Raw genomic sequence first — 15,359 nt, 5'->3', positions numbered from 1 at the left:
GAAAGATCTCTACTGGTGAGGCTCCCCTTGAGGCCTTGGCACCTCAGGTTTCCAATTCCAAGTAAAATCTGAGCGGCAACATTTTAAAAAGGGCAAAATCAACTGAATTATTGCAGTTTTGTCAATGTAAAATATCCCCGTGGGCCCAGATTTTTCCACTTTTTGATACACCAAATGTTTTCAAATGTTTGTCTTCAGCATTCATTATGTTTTTATTATTGTTCTGACTTTCTGAAACCGCTATCAACCCAGCAGATCTGTGATTTGCCAGCTCCTCTCATCAATTCCCCAGGACACAAATGAAAGGGAGTTCATGTGTTGGGAAGAGCTCTGAAGTGTAAATCAGCTCCAGGTTCAAAAGAGTGGCTCTACCTCAGTTGGACCTGACAGGGTTGTCCCACATTGCATAACAGAAAGGGGGAACGAGATAAGACAGAGCCAAAGCAGGAGCTGAAAGGCAAAGATGAAAAAGAAAGAGCAAATCATAATTCTTTCTAAGCCAACCTGCCTTGGGAAGCCAAGGGCAAACTGAGAGAACTTTACTCTTGCAGCTGATGGATGTTTCTTGCAATCCTTTCACCCTTATCCCAGTGCAGTTCATTTAGCAGACACAATAACCCTCTGCCGTTTCTTTCAGACAGATTTGTTTGCTGCAGAGATGGCTTTGAACCAAACACAAATCAAGCAGGAAATCACCCTCCCACCCGGCCTGGGCAAAACCATTGCAAAGGAAAGCCAAGAGTCTGCACCCTGCGTTGACCCGGTCCCCTGCCCACAGCAGCAATCGGAAATCCAAGTCCCAGAACCTTGCCCAGAACCAGTCCCAATAGAAGTGGTACCATGCCAGGAAAAAACAGCCCCATTGCCAACACCGGTGGAGGAACCAGGCAAAGGAGAAACACCAGCGGTCGTGGTACCCAAGTGCCCACCCCAGGAGCAGCAGCAGCAGCAGCAATGCAAGCTACCACCAACTTTCCCACCTGTATCATGCCCTGAGCCTGTTTCATGCCCCGAAGAGAAATCAGCGTGCAAAGAGGTGCCTGTGCCAGCCCCTGAACAAACTCCCTGTGTGTCGGAGGAGCAGGAGTGCAAGGAGATCCCCGTGCCCGTTCCTGTTACCTGCCCTGAGCCTACACTGTGTGCTCAAGAGAAGCAGCAATGCAAGGAGATCCCTGTGCCAGTTCCTGTTGTATGTCCTGAGCCTGCACCATGTCCCCAGCAGAAGCAGGAGTGCAAGGAGATCCCTGTGCCCACCCCATGCCTTCCAGAGAAGCAGGAGTGCAAGGAGACTCCTGTGCCAATCCCCGTTCCCTGCCCTGACCCCACACCATGCGCCCAAGAGGAGCAGCAATGCAAGGAGATCCCTGTGCAGATCCCTGTGCCCTGCCCTGACCCACGTCCCCAGGAGAAGCAGGAGTGCAAGGAGACCCCTGTGCCCATCCCTGTTCCCAGCCCTGACCCCACACTGTGTCCCCAGGAGAAGCAGGAGTGCAAGGAGATCCCCGTGCCCACCCAATGCCCTCCAGAGAAGCAAGAGTGCAAGGAGATCCCCGTGCCCATCCCTGTTCCCCATCCTGAGCCAGAGCAGTGCTCCCTTCCCGAGAAGTGTCCTCCCATCGAGCAGCAGCAGGTCAAGCAGCCCAACCAGTGGCCACAGATGCAGAAGTAACTGAAGCAGCTGCAGAAGCCCTGAAGAGAGAAGAAGATTGCAAACCCAGTCCTCCTCTCCTCACATCTCACAACCAGAGGTCATTTCCCAACGCCCTTTATATTCACTGCAGAAGCAGCACAGCTCCCAGCTCCCCGCCCCCAGCTAACGCTCGCGTTACCCTGTACTAACACCCATCCGCCGACTGACGCGCCGGGACTGTCAATAGATAATAAGGCTTCAAGCGGTGTTGTAGGCAAATGCGTTCAGCTTCCCAGAGACCCGATTTTCTGCCCCCTCCCAATCATCCTGCTGGCTTTTAAAGGCTCAGAGTGAGACCCAAGAGCACGGTGGCATGCTCAAGTCAGGGTGCAGTAAGCTAAATATCCAAACCTAGCCTGAATGCAGTTTGGGACCCATGCATGCTGGTTTTCGTGCCTTCCTCCCCAGCTCCCTGTACACAAATGTCATCTCCCACCTTGCATTCAGGGGTTTTGCCTGTGAATGATAGGATTTGAGGTTTGTGCAGAACCTGCTGCTAAGGGGTTCTGGTCAAAGGCAGCAAGAATTTCTGAATCATGAATCCATAATGCTGAATATTGCAATTAAAAAATGCATTGGTCTAGAGGAAATAAAAACATTTTTACAAAAGAGCCATCACCTCTTAATGAGCTGCTTGGCTGAATTAGTAGCAATCAACACTTTCCTCACAGAGGATCCTCTAGGATGTGTAAAAGAACAGCTCAAGCTAAGATTATCCACGGAAATAAATATATAGATATTTAAATCCAACCTAGACATATTTTGAAACATACTCACCTTGGGCACAGCTTACATCTGTTAGACAGGATCAAGGAGGAAGCTGTCTACACGCACACACACGGTGCTGACTCCATCACACCCTGGAAACGTTTCGCCACGCAGCGTTGTACCGCATGTATTAGGTGCTTATCTCTGTTTTAGGCTGATATTGTATCAGGATTTATTTCACTGTGAAAAATCACCAATAAAAAGTACTTTGAATACCAAGTTGTGGAGATTTTCAAGAGCTTCTGCTTAAAAGAGACAAAAAGGAGCCTCAGCTTGCAGGAATCGATGGTTTTCTTTACTCACAGCTGCTGTGTCCTCCAGCAGACACCGGGCACGGGCACAGCTACAAGGCAGGTTGCAAGCACAAGCAACCGGCTTTTTCCCACACTTCAGTCAAGCCAGGAGCGATGCAATCTCCCCAGTTTGGCCCTGCACCCATCAGATGGGTGTCAGATACACCCACCCTTGCCGTCTGATCACAGGATCGCTCCGAGACGCCCAGCTCCTGGTTTGCAGAGCGAGGTGATGTCTGGCTGCCAGACACCCATATCCCATCACTCATCGGCTGCCGTGCTTATGGTAATTTTCCTCCTCTACTCCACACAGCTGACTGGAAACCAATTCACTGAGCCAGTAATTCCCACTGGGAACCCAAAACATTCTGCATCCCATTTCTGATTCGCTTAAAACCAAAACTACTCATTCGGAGCAAGCAAAAGCTTCCTTTCCATCTTAAAAAATTCCGACTATTTTCCTACCAGTAGTAATAGTATAGTTGAGACTCAAAAAAAATCACAATTAATTGCTTTGATAGACCCACAGAAATAGAGCCCAGGATATTACACCTCACAGAAAACTAAATTTATCTCAGTGCAGGATGAAAACAACTGCAAAGATTGCCCTGAAATGGGGAACACGTTGATCCTGAGCCAGTTTAGACACCCAGGGAGCAGCTCTGCCCCAGAGGACCCTGAATTTAAATAATCTTTCTGGAAATCATGATCATTTTATGTCCTGTTTCCTCTAGACAGTTTGATTTCTGGTCCAGTTGGTCATCATATTTATAGCCATAGGTTTTTAGGTCTATCTGAAATGAAAACATAGCAAATAAAGCTTTGGGAGTCTGGGAGGTGCCTGTGCATGCACCCCTGTGTATCTGTGCCTCGTATACAAGTGTTTAAAGGTGATTCTTCAGCTACTAAAAGAAAGCAAAGGAGAATGAATGATGCTAGTAAAGCGGAAAAAAAAATTAGGAAGCAAGTAATGAGGTTAATTTTAACTTTATTGTAGTGTGTCATGAATTAGAGAGCAGAAGAAAATGGCCCCATGACTTTTTTATAGCAGAGGATGAGTAAATCCAAGGTAATGACTTGCATCTCCTTGTAAAGTAATTTCTGCTTGCGAACAAGGGAGGCGTGCTGCAAAAGCGGCGCTGCTCTGGCAGAGCCAGCAGACGGGAGAGCTTGGAAATAAGCGTTTGCGTCTTCCGTGGCGCTTGGTGGCCGTCGCTGGTGCTGCTACTTCTGCTTTGGGCATTGCTGCTGCTGCTGCTGCTGGGGGATGCTCTTCACAGGACACTTGACTTGTCCTTTCGGGGCCTGGTATTGCTCCACACACTTTGGAGGACACTTCTCCTGGCACTTGGAAGGCATTTGCTGCTGCTGTTTCTGCTGGGAAGACATCTTTGCTAAGCCTGGAAGAGAACCAAGGTGCCGTTTTAGTTATTTTAAGCCCTACACAGTTCTCCTTTTTGGATATTTTAGTTGCGTTGGTGACTCCAGTTTGCTGTAGCTGCCCCACTTTGCTTTTCTGGGCTCCTGTCACTGTCTCTATGGGGTTCAGCCACTGTGCTGAGGCCTCAGGGCATAACTGTGCATAAGCACGAGTGAATATAAGAAGCAAGCACCATCCTAACAAAGCTGTGTTTTAAACAAGTAAACGGCCACAGAAGTCAGGGGCAGGATGGGAGAGAAAAAGTGAGAATGGTTTTCCTTCTTTGCCTCTGCTCACTGTTTTCTGAACATTGCAGCTCTTGCAAACGACACAAGTGTTAACAAAAGCATGTTTAGTTAAAGGAGAAGCTCAGGGCAGCATTTAAAACTCAGAGAGGAGCTGCCAGCCAGTGACATTTCAGCATTGCAAGTGGTTTTGAGAGAGCAAACCATTTGATAACAACCCCTTCTAGCAACAGCCACGTCCCTGCTTAGTTCATCAAGAGCCTCAGAACAGGAGCTGCATCTCTGGCTGCCAGCGCAGTTGAACTGCCCTCCTGCTCAGTGATGATGGGGTTTTATATAAAGAAGAGAAACTCAGCACCCTGGAGAGCCAGGAGGCTGCGGTGATCAGCCCACAGCTGCCCGACAGATGCCAAACAAGATGCTGGTAGATGCCATCCTTTGGTGACTGATCCCAATACCCAGTGGTTATCCACAAGGATTCTTATCAGTTGGAAAAATTTATGAGGATGGCAAAGATTTACTAGTTCAAAGAGACGGCAAGCCGCTGTTCGGAGCCTCAGAGAGTCTCAAAATAACATGATATGGGGTTCACCCATATGGAGGTGAAATTTCTAGGGACATGGGCTGAAACTATTACTACAAACACAAACTGAAGAAAAATCAGCCTATCTTCCCAGAACCGAGCACCAAAAACCCCTCCTATAAAGCAAAACAGGCATAGAGGGACTTACCTTGTGTCTCCTGCTGCTGGAGAAGGGAAGGAGAAGCCACTCAGGATACAGAGCCTCCCGAATGGGAGCCTTTTATACGCTTTGAGAAGTCAGCCCCGGGAGCTGATGACAACAGATTAACTTGATGACCAGAATCTTTCACAACCAGAACCTGCTCCACTGACACCTCCATACACCTGGACTTCAGTCAAGCTCTGTGAGAGATGCCTCCTCTTTCAGGTGCGGGGGATTTGTTGTTTTTTTAATGCCAGGCACACCCAATCTGGTAATAACTGGCTAATTTATTAATAATTCATCTTGTCCCGACGCTGGGCAAAGATCCCACAAATGAGGTCTGAGTAGAGAGATGGCTCAGATCCACTCCAGAGCAGAAGGTGTTTGCATAAAGTTTAGGTGTTTCCTGATTTGTCTGCGATCACCAGGACGGATCCCAGCTGGCACAGATTTGGGTGGGTGGGGGCGATCTGTGTGCTGCATCCTGGCTCCTGGGAAGGGCAGCAGGTCTGGGATTGGCAGCCTGGGTTTTTGGTTTTTGCTTTGGTCCTTCTCTAGTTTCCTTCCCCCAAAGGGGAACGAAACATTTTCTATTATCAAGAAATAAGAAAGCTTTCCCCTTATTTTTTTTTGCTTGTACTTTCAAGTAGTTTTTCACCGAAGCAACTAAAACTTCTTATTTTACAAGCTTGGCTTGCTGAAGTTGTGGCCAAATTTCTCTTTTCTGAGGATGGATCCCTGCTTCAGAAAAAGGTTGATCCCCTTGAAATTTTTCCAAAGAAGGAACAGAGAAAATGTTTTAACTGAAACCTCGTCTTTAGCTCTAATGGAAAAGGTATCTCAAGCCTCCCTTGGGTTTTCCTCAATGCTGTGCCCTGTGGGGTCACATTCAGCCCCGTGAATTACAGCCCCATCTCCATTACAGATGTGTGACACACAGAGATGATGGACGTGGCTTCCATGGGTGCAGAAGAGCAGGAGATGCTGATGGAAAAACCATCATCCCATATCAACATCCCTCACTCATTCCTGATTTACCATGGGTCCTAATGGCCCCGAGGTTTATAGGGACCAAACGTCTCTAATTTGTTGGAAATATACAGGATAATCTTAGGAATGCTCAGAACCAACCACGGGTGCATAGGAGAGCGATGCGTCAGGGTTTTTGCAAGACCTTTTCCTACAGGTGCAGGAAGCGCGATGAGCACAGCGCAACAGGTCCCTTCCACCACTTCCTCCGTGGTTTCCAGAGCCGCGCGCTCCCACCTGTGATTACTGCTCCTGGTGCAACACTCGTGCAGAAAGGGAGGGAAGAGAGGAGCTTTTGAATGGCTGAGGGAGCTGGATGAAGGTGCTTGGAGATCAGTCAGAGGTGACTAACCGATGGGCTGGATCTCGTCAGTACCTGCATATGACCTCCTGACTAAGACTTTTTCCATGCCTGAAAGCGGGCACTGACGCTGCACGTGTGGCAGCAGCAAGCACTTATTAGTGAGGTTACTGATGGCACAGTTCACTGCTGAATTCCCCAAAGGTTTGCGCTCCACAGTAGGAATTAGAGGTGCACATTCCTGGTCTCCCCCTTCATTTTCATGCCGTTGAATGTCTGCTCCACCTACCCCTGCTTTGTCCGTCTGAACTGAAAGGCGTGTTCAGGAGTAGAATTTGTTTGCCTTCCTGAGACGTGTTTTGCCTATCATTATTCCTGTTTGATGGTGTCACCTTTTGGTGTTGACAGAAATAACACAAAAAGGAATCCGCCATCAAACTCTTTACACCTGCACGTAAGGTTTCATTAAAAGCTGATTTGGTAACAGTGTTTACACGCACCTAAATATAACTCTTTTCTTTTCCAGATTAGATGTCCTCCACCCTTGCCATAATGATAAGGTAGGTGGATAGCAATTCTCTACATCCCAGACATGGAAATTGTGTGGCTGTGATGTAGACAGAGGTAAACGAGTCACATGGAAGACAATGGGAGCCTTGTGTCTGAAAATCAATGGGAAATGGGGATAACAATGAGCCTCCTTTGGCTTCAAAATTACAACTCCAAATAAAGATGATGTATTTAGAAGTGAATTAAAATATTATTGTAGCAGCCAGATGTTAATGAGCCTGAGATGCCAACCGCTCTATCACTCAGGATATGACTTCTCCTTGTAGCAAACGGGGAACAGGTAGGTAACAAGAATGAGACCTGTCCAAAGCCACACGAAGTGTCTGCAGCAAACCTGGCAACAAAACTGCAGTCTTGCAGGGCTTCAACCTGTTCCTGAACCACAAAAAGATTCGTCTCCTGAAGCAAAATCCCCTACTTTCTGTCTTTAGTCAGTGAGGGTCATGGGAAGGATTCATCACAAACAGCATTATTGTCTCCATCACGATGTTGTTAAGAAATAATTAAAATCCCAGCAAGAACTTCTCGGTGCTTTCTGTCTTGAATTGAATCTGTCTCCACAACCAGAGCAGCTTTTAGATGGAAAACTGCAGGAAGATGTTCTTGGGTCCAAAGACACGGAAACGGGGAGATGAAAGAAAGACAAATGACACATTATGCCATTGATGGTCAATTTTTATTGCTGCACATAGACTTTAAAAGATGAGAATTAAAGAAGAGGAGACATTTTCCAATGTCAACTGCTTACAGCACAGCCATTGCAAAATCATTTCCCAAGGTGCCCAGCAGTACAACATCAGCCAACTGCAGGTACCAAGAGAAAGGTGCTGAGAGAGCAGTAATAGAAGGAAGCAAAAATACAGGCTGGAAAAGCTCAGAGAAGAGTTTTCCAAGACAAAGAGAGAGAGCACAGTGTAAGCAAGTCAGGAGTGGTCTTGGTACGTCGCCGGTGGGTCTGTAACCTTTGTTTCATTCCGTGGATGCCCATGGATGTTGCAATGCACCGAAGCATCAAGGCTCATGCATTAGAGGCGCTCAGCACCGGCGAGAGCACACGGTCTCGCACTTTTCAACGCACTTCTTGGCGCACACCTCCACGCAGGGGGCTTGGCAGGGCTGCACGCGCTGGGCGCACTGGGTTTGGCACGGAGTGGCACACGGCTTTATGCAGGCGTCAATGCAGACAGGGGGACAGACCTCCACGCACTGGGTGCTGCAGGGCTCCACGCACTGGGTGGTGCACTGGGTGACACAAGGATCCACGCACTGGGTGACACAAGGATCCACACACTGGGTGGTGCAGGTGGTGGTGCACTGGGTGGCGCAGGGCGTGGGGCAGACCTCCACGCACGGCTCCACGCACACCCTCTTGCAGGTCTCCACGCACACCGGGTTGCAGGGGTCTACGCACACCGGCTTGCAGGTCTCCACGCACACCGTCTCGCAGGGCTCCACGCACTTGGTGCACTGCTGCACGCAAACGGGAGGGGCCACGCAGGGCTGCTTGCGCTGCTCGTAGCAAGACATCCTGAGGTTGTGGTCAAGCTGGAGGCAAAGATAACGAGAGACACAAAATCAGGGCACTCGTCCTTTCCTCCTAAGCCACGGTTCACAACCTGAGCTCTTGAAACAACTATAGAAGTTGGCTGTTAGACTGAGAAAAGGACTGTTAGTCAAAAATTACACGTGTGAACGATTTCTGGATTGAGACGTATACAACTAACACTGCCAGATTATGCCTTCCTTGCTTGGGAACCTGCAAGCACCTCTACTAGGAAGACCAGAGCCATAAAACTTGAGTTTTATAGAATTGCACACAGTTAAACTTTGTAGAAGCCGTAACATGGAAATAGTTCACTTCCTTATTTCCTTAATTAAATCAGCAGATGCTCCAGGCCCAACTTTTGCCCGTCACTTCTTCAGTTCCCCCTTTGCATAGATGTTGAGCTGGTAATCCCTGAGGATAAAGTGCAAAGACCACGAATTAAGACTCTATCCCAGCCGTGTATCGTGGTACTTCACTGGAGCTGGATCAGAATTAACTGGCTCACCCTTTCGTAGGCGAAGGGCTGGCCCAGAGCTTGCAGCTCCTGTTTCCGATTCATTTTCTGCAGCTTTGCCCTCAGCTATTCTGCAGAAAATTCTTCTTCCCACCCACCTCTTTTGAAGTCCCAAGACTTACTCTGCAGCATCCATTAATTTATTTAATTTCCAGACTTAATGAGGTATGAAAAAATTAGTGAAGCTAGAATACGAAGGAGGATGAGAGACAGTCACAGTTTCCGAAGAGGTGACAGGACATTTGCAAGCTACTTAAGGAAAAGCAAACTCTAAATAAGAGTTAGAAGCCTTCTCTCCCATTCCAGGACAAATCCTAGAAGAGAAACACCAGAAGCAAAGCTCTCGTGTCACCAGTAATATATCATTTTGACCAGAACAAGTAATAAAGCCATCGCGTTATTCCCTGATAAATCCAAGGAAGACTTACCGGTCCACCAATGTAGTCGAGTGAGTGAGAAGTCAAATGCACTTGTGTGAGCATCAAAATGCGAGCCTTTTTATATGGCTAGCATGGCGTCATCTCCGGAAACAAGGGAGCCCAGGGATATGGAGACCTGACCACTAACTACCTGTAGAGGCTCCACCTATACATGCTTTACGTGTTTGTTTATATCTAATTTTTGGTGGAAATCCTCTTCCAGGAAAACATGTGATCCTGAGCAAATTCGGCTTCCACTTAATACACACGTCATGCGGTTCCCAATGGGAATGGTGCAGTAATTAAACCGAAATCAGGCACTGGATTAATTGCTTTTCAAAAAAAAAAAAGGTTTAATACGTGTGGAGATGTTCATCTCCTTATTTCCATAAATGTCTGAATGATACCTTTGGGTTTTTCGGGTGCAATAAGAATGGATAGCTGTCATTAGGGAAGATGGGCACTTGATTTGATTTACTGTGAGAAATACCACGTCCTAATTCTCATGGTAAGAAACAGCTGATCCTACTGTGGGCCATCATCACTTCCACAAACTACTGAGGTATCTTTTACTCCTTTTAACCCATTAAATGCACCCAACCCCTTCCTCTCCATCCTCTATTGATAATATTCACACTTGGCAATGCCAATGGCAACACAACTCAGTTTCTCAGTTACTTTGAGGACGTCTTTGAGCCATTCAGGGCAAAGGAAAGGAGCATTTTGAAGGCATTTTTCAGTGCCAGAGCAGTGAGATCTGGAGCTCCACTGGAGATTTACAGGGATCAGCACTGGTTCCTGTGTAAAGTTTACATGAGGAAACTGGAATTCCGGTCCCAGTCCCATAAGCTGACAGATTTGCAGTGCTCGTTACATCCTCCCAGCATCTCCTCATGGTTCATTTGGTTTTTCCACTCCTTTTCCCTCACGGCACAAACTGAGTGCATCATGTCCAGTTTTTCCCCACTGCTTTACTGGTGGCTTTTATGGATGACAGGAAGAAGTAGGGACTTGTGCAGCATATTTTGCTTGTGTTAAACTTCTGCTTTGGGGTGAGTAGAAACACCCACGACTGCACCAAAAAGACCTTGCAGGTCGTAAAATGAAGACAGAGCAAATAGCTCAGATTGAGGTATGTGATATTAATTTTGACGGGTTAATCTCTCCCCATCTTCTCCTCCCAGAGCTAACCCCGCTGAGTGATGCTGAGCAAGCAAATGACCTCCAGTACTTTTAGGTCCACTCACAGAAGGAGCCTCCAACACTTATCTTGCTAAGGAGTTCCTCATAGTCCGGTTTGTACGGTTCTTCACGCTTCTCTAGGGCTCCGGGCTCATCTCTGAAACCAACACTTAGGACTGGTTCAACGTCTCCCTTTCTATAGTGGGTTATTGTACACCCTATTGTTATATTTTATTAGCGAGAAACTGTAACGACTTCTGAAAGAGATGGACATTTTAGGAAATATAAGTTGATCTCTGTTGGTAATATGCGGGCACGTAAGAGGTCTGGATGATTATTCTTAATTGACGCTTATTTGTGGATCTCTGTTATATTTATGAGCAATTTGGTCATTTGACCTGTCCCATTAACCTCTGTGAGTCAGGACCCCACAGCAAAACCCTTTCCTGGCCAATGTCCTTTGGCAAAGAGCTGGAAAGATGTGGTTTTCCCCCAGATCTGACCATTTTGGGATCTATTTAATTAAACACACCATATTCTGGTTCTCAGGAGAATATTTCTGAAGAGTTCAGTATAAAAAGAACATGGTCAACACTTTTGGATCCAAATAACCCAAGAGAGGTTTTGTGCTTCATCACCAAGAGCTGTCAAAGACGGAGGCACATCAGAATTGAAGCCATTTCCTATAGCTGTAAAAATTTTGCCTGCAGACGTGGAACATCACACAGTCATGGAGATGTGATTGTTAACAAAAACAGAGAAATTCAAGATGTGCAGAAGCCATGAATTTTGATGGAAACATCCCCAACCGAAGTTTTTCCCCATGTAACCATTTAGATACGCACAATTTTGGGGCGTTCAACTGGATTTCTGCTGGTTTTCATCAACTGCTCGACATAAAGTGTTCAACTTTGCTTTAAACATACGACCCCTTGGGATTTCTTTGCATCCCTTGGTTTACCTAAAAGCCTCCTAAATAAGTTTTCTTCCTCTTTGGCATCCAGCACCAGGGATTTCATTTTGCTTATGTGCAGCACCCATATTGTACACTACCCCATGTAGATGAGCAAAGCCTTTTCATTTAAATTAAGGATTTTCCCTCTATTCTCAGCATGCCAAGGCCTTCCCAGCCCACTCCCCTGCACATTGTTGTAATTAAATCTTCAATTCTGAGGCTTCATTACAGCCGACTTTCCCCTCGTGTCATCCCCTACCACAATGACCTGCGGGATCCAGCACCCAGGGCAGCTTCAGGAGGGGTTTTGGTATCAGGTTCCTGCTCCATCTCCGGTTTTGGAAATCATCGCATAGCTGAGATGCCAGGAGGTTGAGTGTGGGATGCAATTAGCCTCACATGGAAGCAATTGCCTTGTCTAGTCTGTGCCCCAGGGACTATTTGATCAAGTAATTAGATCATTACTTCTGGGGCCCAGAAGAACCCAAATACGGGCGCTATCCCACCTCTTTTCCTGTTTACTCAGAAAGGTGAGTGCTCCATGAAGAATGATAAGTGATCATCTGAGTGCAATTAAATCTGCAAAAGAGGAACTAGCTGTGGTTATTTAAAAAAAAAAACCCAAGTCATCTGTTTTATCTTTTGCCTTTTTGCAGTTATTTGCTTTGCTTTCCCCATATTTTAGAATGGGAATCTAGCTTTCCTTAGGATTTTTCACATTACTGAATAAAAGCATGTCCTGATCTCTGAGGGGTACTTTGCAGGGCTCAGAACACATTGCCTGACAGAGTAAGAGCTGTGGGCCTGCTGTGTTTGTCATGCCAAATAGCAATTTTCTCCCAAATTGTTAGAACAGTTCCACAGCAATAGCACAAACATTAAGGTGTTCAGGGAGGAAGTTTCTCTTCCTAAGGCACAAACTTGGGATGTTCACCTGGAAATGAAGTTGTCTGCTCTCTGCTAATGGCCTTTTAAAAATCTGAGTTTCCACGGTCGTATTAGGAGGATTCAAGATGAACCACACCATCAGAGGGATGCTACAGAGAAACAGTTTAAGGAAAAAACCTTACCTGAATGCCATTTTTTCCATCTACAGTTTCCTATTTCCCAGAAGATTGATCTGTTTGACTTGGGACCAGAAGCAAAAGAAGTCATTGCTTGCACAGAACATTTTAGTGACTTTTAAAGGAGTTTTGGAGCCAAATGAGACCTCCACAGAGCGGGAATTAGGAAGCCCGGATAGGTTTGGTATTTCTATTGTGTTGCATTTGTGCTTAGGCAATGCCTGCAGCAGTAACCGAAGTCCAGACACCCACCACAGCCAGGGCTGCACAACCAGCAGCGAGAGCCAAGCTGAGGAGGACAGAGACGGAAGGGTTGTGAGGGAGGAGTGATTTGTGCAAGGCCAGACCTCCCCAACCCACATGCGATGCCACATCCATCGGGTGCGATTTATCACACCCCATTATCGGTCAGACTCCTTTACCAGGAGCAGCCAGACAGCGATAATTGCAGGTTCGTCACCGACCGCGTACCCTGAGGCATCTTTGAAGGACCTGGAGGTGGGTGCTTGCAGACAGAGCTGTACCCAGGTCGGTTGGTGTCCCTCGCTGCCCTGTCCCTCCTCCCTTCGGCACCACCTCTGCTCTGGAAACCTGCAGAGCGCAACCCTAGGCACAAGTGACAGCGTGGCTTTGAGTCCCCAAGGACGTTGTTCACTCCTAAGCGAGCGATTTGCAAGCAAATCTGGTGCTAAGGAGGAAGCACTGGGATCCTCTTAGCAGGTGTCCACGGAGAGATTTGCAAGCAAATCTGGTGCTAAGGAGGAAAGCACTGGGATCCTCTTTGCAGGTGTCCACGGAGGGTTACCAAAATTGTCCAACACACCTTGCTAATGCTAATAACATTTCTGCAGGATCCAGTGGTGTGCAAATCCACGTCGGTCTCCCCAGCTGACGGGGCTTGCCCAATCACCGCCAGAGATAAGGAAATAGAAGTCGATTGCAAAAGACTGAGATAGGACCCACACAGGTGACAAAGCCATGAGGCACAAACAGCCTCCCAGCCCTGCTCCTCTTCCCCTCATTAGCTGTTGATTTATCCATGGCTCAGAAGGGAACATTTTTGTTTCTGTCTGTGGGAGCTGGCCCTGAGCTCCTCCAGCAGATGGTCGAGTTTTCAAAGGATTTTGAAAACCATGGCAGCACGGTGCTTCCTCGTGATCCACAGCATCCCCTCTCCCAGTAATGACCTGGGATATCCCAGATGAGTCCCATGTCCCTGGCCATTGCCTTAGACCTTCCCATGCACTCTAGCAGGAGCTGCCACTCTGTCCGATCAGGCTTTCCAGAAGAAATTAGGAGGATTTGTGAGTCTGGGGGAACACGAAAGTGAAGGAAACACTTGCAGACACCTGATGCCAAGATATATTTGTTTTTATTGCTTCATAAAAGGAAAGGAGAAGACGGCACGAAAGAACAAACGGGGAAATTCCTCCGTCCACATCAGTGCCCATAAGAATTACAGGATCTCTCTCCCAGGCACTATTCCTGGGGGCACAAAATCAGCGAGTTACGTGTTACAAGGAAGTGCTTTGTACTTGACGTAAATGTAGTAAAATGATGCAGAATGTAAGGAAAACCATTTGAGGATTTACTCTTCCTAGGACAGGAAGGGCACTAGGAAATCAAAGATGAAAGGAAGATGCTGGCAGGCTTAGGGATCTGAAAACCATTTTAGTTTCTTAGCTTTTGGGGACTCCACAGGCCAATGGCTCTGCAGAGGGGGGGATCCCTTGGAGCCCCCACACGCAGCCCCTCAACGAGCACTCTTACGACAGCGGACGTCTGCGCAGGTGATGGCATAGTGCCGGCCACACGTGCAGGTGCAGACACCGATGCACGGGGAGGTGGCTCCTGTAACGCAGGTGGTGGGACAGGAATCCACACACTTGGTCACAGCCTGGACACGCTCACAGCAGGGATCCACACATGTGGTGGCACACTTGGTCACTCCTTGGCAGCAGGGATCCACACAGGTGGTGGTGCATTCGGTCACCCCTTGGCAGCAGGGATCACATACGGTGGCACACTTGGTCACGTCCTGGCAGCAGGGATCACACACGGTGGTGCACTTGGTCACTCTCTGGCAGCAGGGATCACACACGGTGGCACACTTGGTCACTCCCTGGCAGCAGGGATCACACACGGTGGTGCACTTGGTCACTCTCTGGCAGCAGGGATCACACACGGTGGCACACTTGGTCACTCCCTGGCAGCAGGGATCACACACGGTGGTGCACTTGGTCACTCTCTGGCAGCAGGGATCACACACGGTGGCACACTTGGTCACTCCCTGGCAGCAGGGATCACACACGGTGGTGCACTTGGTCACTCTGTCCTGGCAGCTGGGAGGGCGGCACGCATGTGGTGCCACACTTGGTCACGTCCTGACAGCAGGGATCCACACACGTGGTGACACACTTGGTCACCCCTTGGCGGCAGGGATCACAGGTGGTGGTGCACTCAGTCACATCCTGGCAGCAGGGATCCACACACGTCGTGACGCACTTGGTCACATCCTGGCAGCAGGGATCGCATGTAGTGGTGATGCATTTAGTCACGTCCTGGCAGCAGGGATCACACACAGTGGTGCATTTGGTCACACCCTGGCAGCAGGGATCCACACACGTTGTGGTGCACT

The 15,359-nt window shown here is 47.9% G+C and overlaps 3 protein-coding genes across 3 annotated transcripts; 1 reads left to right on the top strand and 2 right to left on the bottom strand.

Moving 5' to 3' along the window:
• The first annotated feature begins 658 nt into the window (after nucleotides 1-658).
• LOC104535245 (keratinocyte proline-rich protein-like) lies at nucleotides 659-1,669 on the top strand. The gene has a single exon (XM_010192375.1). The coding sequence runs from the start codon at nucleotides 659-661 to the stop codon at nucleotides 1,667-1,669; it is 1,011 nt and encodes a 336-aa protein (XP_010190677.1).
• Nucleotides 1,670-8,076: 6,407 nt separating this feature from the next.
• Nucleotides 8,077-8,568, bottom strand: LOC104535448 (proline-rich protein 9-like). Its single transcript, XM_010192373.1, has one exon. The coding sequence runs from the start codon at nucleotides 8,566-8,568 to the stop codon at nucleotides 8,077-8,079; it is 492 nt and encodes a 163-aa protein (XP_010190675.1).
• A 5,906-nt stretch (nucleotides 8,569-14,474) lies between these two features.
• Nucleotides 14,475-15,282, bottom strand: LOC104546871 (keratin-associated protein 9-1-like; the record flags this gene model as incomplete). The annotated part of the gene is made up of 2 exons (XM_010192372.1): nucleotides 14,475-15,011; nucleotides 15,079-15,282. Coding segments are annotated over 2 exons (741 nt in total), but the record flags the coding sequence as incomplete, so codon positions are not given.
• Between the last annotated feature and the right edge of the window lie 77 nt (nucleotides 15,283-15,359).

This window comes from Mesitornis unicolor, unplaced genomic scaffold, assembly GCF_000695765.1.
Source record: "Mesitornis unicolor isolate BGI_N332 unplaced genomic scaffold, ASM69576v1 scaffold16419, whole genome shotgun sequence".
NCBI classification, from domain to species: Eukaryota; Metazoa; Chordata; class Aves; order Mesitornithiformes; family Mesitornithidae; genus Mesitornis; species Mesitornis unicolor.
The sequence above is the reverse complement of the archived record's forward strand: the minus strand, read 5'-3'. Positions and strand labels throughout refer to the sequence as shown.